The sequence below is a fragment of the Phragmites australis genome, chromosome 14 (assembly GCF_958298935.1).
Source record: "Phragmites australis chromosome 14, lpPhrAust1.1, whole genome shotgun sequence".
NCBI lineage: Eukaryota > Viridiplantae > Streptophyta > Magnoliopsida > Poales > Poaceae > Phragmites > Phragmites australis.
In genome coordinates, this window is record NC_084934.1 from 29,904,261 (window position 1) to 29,914,357 (window position 10,097).

Consider the following 10,097-nt stretch of genomic DNA (forward strand, 5'->3'; position numbering starts at 1 on the left):
TAGTGAATTGATCACTAGATTCTACAGGGGTTGTACATTCTGCAAGAAACAGTGGTTAACTGCTGTGACCTGCCTCGGGCAGCGATGCTGAAAGTAGTATCGGATAAGAGGATAATGCTGCAACTTTTCCACGGGATAACCAAAGATAATGATTCAGACAACAAGAAAGAACTGAGCTACTATTTTTTTTTATAAAGAAATAGAATTATCCTAGCCTCTGTATCATATGATGCATATAGCCATACATTATTATAAAATTGTAGCCATAAACTACCACACCATATTGCAACAAATAGTCCAATAGAAACCCAATAATGAAAAGGTAACTCTTAAGTACAAATTTTATTACTAAATTTTCATTTATACTTGACAAAGAATTCTATTAAATTAGTCTCCAAAGACCGCATGCCACTCTCATATGGTGGCACTTCTCCTTCTGCAACAACATTCAAAAGGGTGTCCAAAGAGTGCCCCTAAAAATTACCTGAATAGGAGAACCAAAATTTGCTTTATCAAAAAACGACATCATTACGGGTTAACCACATAACCGAATATATAGCACTTGCTCCAACCAGAATTTGATTCCTTAGTTTTTGTTTTACCTCGTATAGCCACATTCCAAACAAATCAGAAACACTAGCTGGTGGTGGAAAACCAAACACTATTTGAATTGCTCTCCATATAAATCTAGCAAATTGACAATAAAAAATAAATATTTTATTGTTTTATTAACATAAAAAACAAAATTTAATATACATTTAGTGGGAATCAAAATAACATGATTATTACAATATTAGATTCCAAAAACAGCGGTCACTAAGTAGTACATTGGACAGAGAAACACCCATACTGATGTAGAGACCATCTAAAGATTGCTTGTTGATCATATTGAGCTGTACATTCGCTGTTCTAGCTAGAAGCTCATGTCAAGCAACTAATTTATTTCCTACCCGTGCTCTTCGGAAAGAAACATTGAGAGGATTCGAACTGACCACCTCTGTTACGGTCGCACTTTCCTTTCTAATAATATTATAGGTATTGCTCTTTAAGAGTTCATGAACATTGCTAGGCTGTTAAGCACTGAACTAATAAGGACAGCCTGCCTCCAACAGAAAGTGTTGTGGCACGAAACGAGTCTCGAACAGAGCGGCGAGAGCCTCCTTCAATGAGGGCTTAAGCTTAAAGATGATCGGTGAACCCATGGCCACAGAAGAGAGAGAGAGAGAGTTTGTTAAAAAATAATAGTGAATGAGTTGCACCCCTGCATGCTCCTTGGGGGCTCGTTTTATAAAGAGAATGGGTAGTGAAAATTAACATCCTACCTTTAAGATTATGTACAATCATATACATATGATGTTATTTTTGTCATTTTTTTTTTGATATGGCTATATCAATTTGAAAATTATAGTCATTATAGTATACCGTCGTACATCATCGGGTATCCATAGCTGGGGTATTTTCACCAACAGACAATAATTTTCCTTTTCAGTTACTTAGTTTTCTTTGAAATCTTTCCTCCACCTCCTTCCAATCCTTATTACTTATTTTTGTATGATGCATAGGAATTCTTAAATATCTAAAAAGGTAGTTTCCCTTCTCACATCCAAATATTTGTGAATAATCCTCCTCAAAATTATTAGCTTCACTGTAACAAAACCATTTATTTTATGAAAAAATATTTTTAGGCTAGATAGTTACTCAAATGTCATGTTTCATAAAATGATTGTATCGTCGGCTTATTGAAGAACTAAGAATATGGATTCATATAAATCAACGAGATCAAGGTTTTTAGGTTTGTGTTAACAATATTTTTTTAATAAAGAAAAGAGTTCTCATTACATACAACCTAAATTTATTTTACATCATTTCAACATGAAGGAAATAAAAGATAAAAAACATTAACCACATAGCTTATGATTATACAGCCACCCATTCTTGACAAAGATTTACATAGCCACCACCTTCATACAGTGGCAGGCCTTCATAATATCTTCCCTTTCTGATTCCGTTTGTATCAGCCTTCAGAAACGCAACCAAAAGATTCCCTTAAAAATTCCCTACATCAAAGTCATAGTAGTTTTTTTTTATTAAAGACAATATCATTACAATAGAGTCATATGAACTAAAAAATAGTAGCCACTCCTACTAGAAGTCCTGATTTATTAGTAGCTCCCCTTGTTCTTAACCAATTTCCCATTATATGACCCATAAATTTAGGTTTTTGAATTCCCAAAGAAATAGTGATTATATGCTAAATGGATCTAGCAAAATGACAGTAAGAAAAACAGACATTGAGTGCTTTCGTTGTGGTTGCAAAAGCAACATTTTAAGCTACCCTTCCTTTTTTTTTTTGCTAAATTATCATTTGTCAAAATAACACATCTACATAAGTACCACAAGAAAATCTTGATCTTGAGTGGGAGCTTAAGCTTCCATAGATGTTTTGTTGGGACAAATATGGGTTGTGTTATCATTTGTTCGTACATGGAATGAACTAAATATTTTCCATTCACATGCAACCCTATTTAAAGATGTCTCATCCATTGAATAATTGAACATGTAATAATTTAGACACCATATTATGCTAAACAATTAGTTTATCCCAATAATAGGTCTACGGAAAGAGAGATTTAGCGGTAAGGAACTCATGAATTCCGTCATTGTGATTTGCTTTCTTCTAACCACATTATACATTGATAGATACTGTTCACCTAAAGTGGAATCTCCCAACCAAGTATCATTTCAGAATCTAGTCTGACATCCATCCTTAACCTGAAAAGATCCCCATCTGAGTAAATCAAGTTTCACTTTCATTAATCTAGATCAAAAGTGAGAATCTCCTGATTTCCCTCTACTTGTGTGAGAGATTTACCGTCTAGGTATTTATTTCTGAGCAGTTGTTGCCATACGCCATACTCATTAAGCAACCAAAAAAGTCACTTGCTGAGGAGGCAAATATATATAACCAAGAGATTAGTAATACCTAATCCACCATGATCTTTTGGCTAGCATACAATGTCCCGTCGAGCAAGCCGATATTTCTTTAAGGTTACCATTGCCAAAAAAAACCTAGACCGAAGATAATTCAGTCTTTTAAGCATACCTCGGGGGACTTCAAAGAAGGTCATTATGAAAATGGGGAGACAACTTAGTACTGAGTTTAGAAATACTAATCGGCCTCCAGCAGACATAAGTTTCCACTTCCAACCGGTTAGTTTTCTTTCAAACTTTTCTTTGATCCCTTCTAATCACTATTTCTTAGCTTCCTGCAAATCATTAGAATGCCAAGATATCTGAAGGACAAAGATCTAATATCACATCCAAATAATTATATGTACTGGTCTTCACATTGTTCAAACACATAAAGCAAGAGTTCTGTATTTTTTGCTTGCTTGAGGTTATGATCCATAAAAATAATGGTGTCATCTGCATATTACAGAATAGATAATCTATCATCTACCAGATGTGGAACAACTCTAATGATTTACCCATCCTTTTTTTTGCTCTAAATATTAAAACCACAAGCACATCTGCAACAATATTGAAGAGAATAGGTGATAAGTGATCTCTGGTCTCAGTCCTTTTTGTGTTTGAAAATAAGGTCCTAATTCATCATTGACCTTAATTCCTACATAACCCACAGATAAAAAGCTTTGGATCCAATCACATCATTATACTGAAACCCTTTTATTCTCAATGCTTGCTGGAGAAAGGGTCATTTAACCTTGTAATATGCTTTCTTGAAATCAATTTTCACAATCACACGATTTTATTTTTTCTTATGCAACTCATGAATGATTCATAGAGTATTATCACTCCTATTACGTTTCAACCAAACATAAATGCAATTTGAGTAGGGATAATTACCTTTTTAGCATCTATACCAATTCAATTAGTGGTAATTTTTGTGAAAATTTTAAAACTGGCATTAAGAGGCATATCAGAGGATATTATTGAATCTTTAGCATATTACTCTTTTTACGAATCAGGATAATGACATCGAAGTTTAGACTGAAAATAACGATATGGTTGGCTCTCGGGTAGATATAGTGGCTGACATATCAATTGTTAAAGCCTTTTGCATGAGCTGCTTTCTGTGTGTGTTCTCTTTCTTTCTTTCTTTTTTGGAAGGAGAGGCTGCTGGAGTGCTGTTACAAATTGCAGAAAGGTTTCGAATTTCGATCACCCAAACATTTCAAACACGAAAAACAGTCAGATTTACATACAGAAAGAAACATTACACACCAAAAGAAAAAAAAAGTACAGGACAGCTAGCTGCATGCGTTTGATTGTATCCAGAATCTGTACGCATGCAAGCTAGAGCCATGGCAAAATGCAATGGCAAAACATCGAGCGCTCAATATCCGACGCCGGGCCCACCTGTCATGGCAGAAAGGCCTAGCAGCGAAGTCAAATGGTAAAATCTTCTGATTCAGATGACACGCCGGAGAAGAGGTCCATGCAGAGCTCGCCGTAGAAGCGGCCAACGAGCTGCACGAACGCCGGGCACCTGAGCTTCTCCCAGCAGCAGAGCAGCTCCTCCACGTCCGTGAGGTCCATCACCTTCCGCTCCTCCACCAGCATATCTATCAGGTGCTTCTCGAAGCTCCTGCACGCCTCCTCCACGTCGTCGACGTCGCGAGCGCCGACGACGCTGGCGTGCTCATGTTCTGCCACGCTGATGCTGCTCGCCTTGGACACCAACGTCGTCAGCGGCGCCGCGGTTTCGCCTAGCCGGGCATGCAGCGTGAGCACCCGCGCGGCCGTCGTGGACGCCGCGCCGGGGGTGTCGTTATCGAGGGACGGCGACGGAACGCGCGCGCCACTGCCGCTGCCATCGGTGGAGGAGCTCGGCGGCCGGTCGACCGCGACGTCGTTGCGGACGTCGACGTCGGAGCGAATGGACATGAGCGGCCAGAAGACCGCGCGGACGGAGCTGCCGGCGCGGCGGCGGCTGGCGCCCTTCTTCATCTTGCCTAACGCACGGCGAAGCTGGAGCGTCGGGTGCCGGCTCTTGAAGAGCGCGGGCATGCCGTTGCATGGCTTGCACTCCAAGCAACAGGACGGCATTGCCCAGACGGGAATGGGGATCGATCGAGTGTAGTGCAGCTAGGCATGTAGGTGGGTATCTAGTTTTGGGTGTCTGTTTATGTTAGTTAGGGATTATAGATTGTGATTTATAATCTGTAAGTTTAAATAAATATATTTTTATTATAATTTAATTTGTAACAATTCAGTCTTCATATTATAATAATTCAGCAATTTAGGTTCCACCAGCTTATACAAATTTTACAATTCGGCTTCTTACAATCTAAAATCTACATGTTATTTTTCATGATCTCCGGTTAAAACAGACTCTTAGTTTATTTTTTTCTTAACTTAATTAGATGAGAGTGAGTCTCTAGTTCTTTTTTTTTTTAATTTTGGATCGATCCAATGACTTAAAATGACAAAACTTGCATCCTTACCTGCAGTGCAATGATGTCTGGGGTATGTGCGCAACCCTGTACTTAATTAGTTCTTGTGTTGCGTCTCCTTTGTTTTTCTTGGTGTTCCTTGTAGTGCGTAGGCTGGCGAGCTATTGATGGATTGTTGGTTGCGAGAGCTTTGAGGATTTGGTTGTTGATTTGGATGCAATTTAAGTGGGATATGATTCTTATGGGTGCTGATGATGACGAGAGGGCCATGATCGATCATCGGTGGGTGGTGTTCACGTAGATCATCGATGGGAGGACACGATCGGCAAAGTGGTGAGCTAACTATGAATGAGATGGAATATGCATGTCAATGTCATTTCCTGTTGCTGTAAAGTATACTAATGTGTTTTCGCCAAATAATAATATTTTGTAGCAATGAAGGAGGTGAGGAAAATACATGGGAAATGGCAATTAATGGAGCAAAATGTTTGGAGTTCGCATGACAAACCGACCCATTAGCCAGTCTATGATCTGAACGAACTGAGGGATTCAGACATTGTGATTCAGTAGACGAGCTATGTCAATCTGAGAGAGGCTGCGTGCAGTCGCTTGCACGAGTGCGTGCGTGAGAATCTCCAAGGGCTTAAATGGTTGTATCAATTGATCTTTGTAGATCTGTGCACATCTACATACGTGCACAGCACTAGAGTCACGTTTGCAGACAAGTTCAAAGGTGCGTTGTGTTCATTTCCTTCAAATAAAGGTTGTAAACTGGAATCACAAGAAAAAAAATCATTTATACCTCCCAAACATTGCAAGTTCACCACTTCGCATCATGGGTGCAGATCTGAAAAACAAAGAAGACATAGCCCAACCCAAAGTGGCGAGGTTGCCATCTAGGCCTTCTAGTTTTTTTAGGAGATTCGACCCTGCTATTGAGCAGTCCAAAGCCCAAACAACAGGCTCTTCCGTCCAGCCCACTGTAGGCAGCATCAGTCGAGAAATCAGACAATTTTCGGCACTGCATGCAAGCGTTGCAGACGGACATCATATATGTCGCTGACGATCGATGCCATGCAGAAAGACATACCGAGATGTGAAATGCTCACGACTTACTGAGCTCGATCGGAGATGTCATGCATAGAATTGAAAGATCGAGCTCGGGTGATCCAGAGAAATAAGGCAGATGCTTAATTGTTGCCAAGTTGGACACAGAGGCGTACACTACTGGAGTAGTTTTGCAGGCATCTGCTATGTATGTCAGCCTGCCTAACCTCCTTTCCCTGTTGTCTCGTCTCTAACCAAAATCAGCGCATGCACCTGTCGACGCTGCCTGGCCGAATCTCGGCACGGACAGCGGAAAGGCCATTTCGCGGCAACGACGTCTTCACCGCGCGCGGCCCGCGGCCACGGCTCGATCGATCGATCGATCGAAAATAGCAGCTTTAAAGCCGTGGGTGTGGTCCGGCACCCAACTGTCCGGCTAAAGCCGGGGAGCGACGTACCGGCCGTCGGCGTTAGAATCATGCAGAAGCATCGAGCAAACACACGCGATGCCTCGCTTGATCTCTCCTCTCCTATTCTCTTCTCCCGCGATCATGCATGCATGTGATGTGACTATGTGAGCGCACGCAACTGACACGGCACCTACATATAATGCGTGCTTGACTTTATAGTACGTGCACTTCCGTGTATATATATATATATATGTATATACATATATGTGTGTATATATATACATATATGTGTGTATATATATACATATATGTGTGTATATATATATATATATGTATATGTATATATATATATATATATATAGATATACGTGCAAAATAGACCTTGGCTGCACACTGGCTGACCGGCCGATCGAGCCATGCTTCCTTCCCTGCGCGTACCCGGTCGAGCCAGCCTCCCTCCTACGTGTCCCCAACCGAGCCGAAGAGAACGACGTTCAATGATACCATCTAATTTACAGGTTTGACCCGTCGAGGAGAAACCTTGCCCATAAAGAACTGTTGTTGAGGAATGATCTCACATGCCTCTTCAGCCATCATGTCAAAAACCTTTATGGATGCTGTGAACTAACAAGACTTACATTTACTATAGATCTGTGTTGTAGGAAACCTTTGGTAAGTCAAAGAAACCCTTTTGGACTCTACGTGTCATAGAGACGATTCCAGCAATTATAACGAGCGAAATTTTCGTCGGACCTTGGGAGCATAGCTGAAGGGCTTCACTTGATGCCACAAGGGAGTCGCTCGGAGGGACACCAAAGGTGCGACCGAGCGGAGACCCTCGGAAATCCAAGCGAATAAGTCTAACACGAAGATGGAGCGAAGGGTGAAGGCATGGTCGAAGGGTGGACCATAGGTGGCGATCGAAGAACATAAAGAGCAAGATTGTAAATAATCTAGATGTATTTAGGAAAGCACCTTAATATCCTCGAATATGTCGAGCATGTGACAGTTGAAGAGATAATCTTGTAAACTGTAATAGAGAGTGATCGAATACGACCTATAAATAGAGTGTCACTGTAACAATCGGTATAGATGATCTTAATATCAATAAACAGTTCTTCACTTATATTATTTTTTATCTAGCCTTCGGATCACTTTAAGTTACAAAGGCCCACATCCCAAGTTTCCAAGGCCTGTCAATTTGTGCACTAGAGCAGAATGATGGCACTCGAGCAGGATTTGCAAAGCTGCAATCATGGCGTGGATCTTAACCAATATATATATAATTTTCTTGGCACCTAATAACATGCATGAACACAACATGCAGCTTAACTAATCGCTCACATCAGCAGCTGAGCATAGCCCGGTTGGTTAAATATATAGATATACGTCTAGACCACCGACTGTTGAGCTACCAGAGCTGTCGCAGGTAGGCAGCTGGTAGGGGTAGCTAGCTAGGCCGGTGGTTGCGCCCTGCAAACTTGATCGCCGGACGAGCGCTCCTCGAGTCCTCGGTCCCTAGTGTAGTAGTGTTCCCAAAACCGCTGGCAGAAATGATCCCGTCAGGCTCGTCGTCCGCAAATCATTGGCTCAGCGCGATGATATCTGCTCGGGGAAACGCGAGCCGGAAGCCCGGAACAATGATTCCTCCGCTCGTGTCGCCCTCGCAAATCGAAGGCAGCTCCTGACCTGGTCGGATCAGAATTCAGAATTTCTTTGCTGAAGAAAATGATCCGAGCAAAAGAAAGGATTAGGACGCACGCAGTACAGGTTGACTCATCGATCACTTCAAATTGGAGAGAGTGAATTGTACTGCCGGTTCGTCATAGAAGCTGGCCCCGGCCTGCAGTAAAAACTAAAAACGGGCTTGTGATTGCGGTGCAGAGAGACTTATCCGAATATCTATCTGATCACCACTCCTTTGTACTGCAATACTGTAACCCTGGAAAGTGGCAACAAACTGTAGAACTGCTGTTCAAGTTCCTCGAATCGATGAAAAAAGTTCACCCGTTTCTTGTTTAAGTATAGGTTGTGCAAAAAAAAACCACGCTTATATTAACACACTCATGTAGGTATATTCTAGCATATATTTAAATAAGATTTAAGATATAATCTTATGTATTGTGTGCACGTATTTTGATTATTTAAAGTGTGACTGGTTGCACACATACATTATTTATACAGCTAGAAAAACAAATTGAGCTGAGTCATATTTATTGAAAAAAATGGTATTTTGTTAGTTTACCTGTCTAGACAAGCTGAATTGAGTTTCTATTTGGTTAACCGAATCTAACATCATATGAGTGGATATAATAGTTGAAATTGTGATTGGTTGCTAGTATGAAGATAATTTTATGATATTGAAAAGTGGATCCGTCAGGTAGTGGAAAGAAGCTTGAATCGAGCTTCCCTCTTGGATCAGTCTACAGATGTATATTTGCATCCACTGAATCATGTTAGAACAGTGTATGTAGACAACTAAACACGTTTCTTTCTGAGATTACACCGAGCCAGATTACTCTCATACGGGCAACCAATCAGACCCTTAATACACCCGCATATGTATGTACTATCCATCTCAAAATTTAATCTTAAGAAAATATAAGTATCCGCGTCGAATCTAGAACTCGAACCTGAGTAAACATATTCCACTATAAGAACCCTAGCCATAGGTTCACTTGTTTCTTTACTCGACTATCAATCGCTCTCAGCCGCTGAAGCATACAGAACATATTACCTACATACCGTCTATCTCGACTATCCATTCATCATCCATCTGTTGATTCTGTTACGTGTCTCATACTTTTTTTTTCAACTAATCCTCCGATAATAATCACTCTTCCCGGAAGCATAGTGTATTGGTAGTGAGATATCGCAATGCTAATGTGCCGACTGCACTGCACTATGAAATTGGAATCTACAACCGAGTAGCATAGGCTTGTGTGCAATCGCGTTGCCCCGCTTGAGGATCAAAGCAAATCCCGTCTGCTTTGAATACAGTTTGTGTGCGTGGTGGGCTAAGGTTTAGGGCCCGTTTGGCAGAGCTCCAGATTCAGCTTCTGAGCTGAATCTGGAGGAGCTCTGCCAAACGGCAGAATTTGGCTTTAGCTCCCTGAGTGAATCACTTCTCCTGATTCACTGAAATGAACTCGAAGCTGAGGAGCTGAAAAAAGTAGCTTCTCCTGAGGAGCTGACCACGCTGATTCTCCTGATTCATAGAGTT

The 10,097-nt window shown here is 41.0% G+C and overlaps 1 protein-coding gene across 1 annotated transcript; it reads right to left on the reverse strand.

Moving 5' to 3' along the window:
- Positions 1-4,219: 4,219 nt before the first annotated feature.
- Positions 4,220-5,088, reverse strand: LOC133889998 (uncharacterized). Its single transcript, XM_062330430.1, has 2 exons — positions 4,706-5,088; positions 4,220-4,654 (listed from the first exon to the last, which is right to left on the reverse strand). The coding sequence occupies exons 1-2, from the start codon at positions 5,068-5,070 to the stop codon at positions 4,411-4,413; spliced, it is 609 nt and encodes a 202-aa protein (XP_062186414.1). The 5' UTR covers positions 5,071-5,088; the 3' UTR covers positions 4,220-4,410.
- Positions 5,089-10,097: the final 5,009 nt, after the last annotated feature.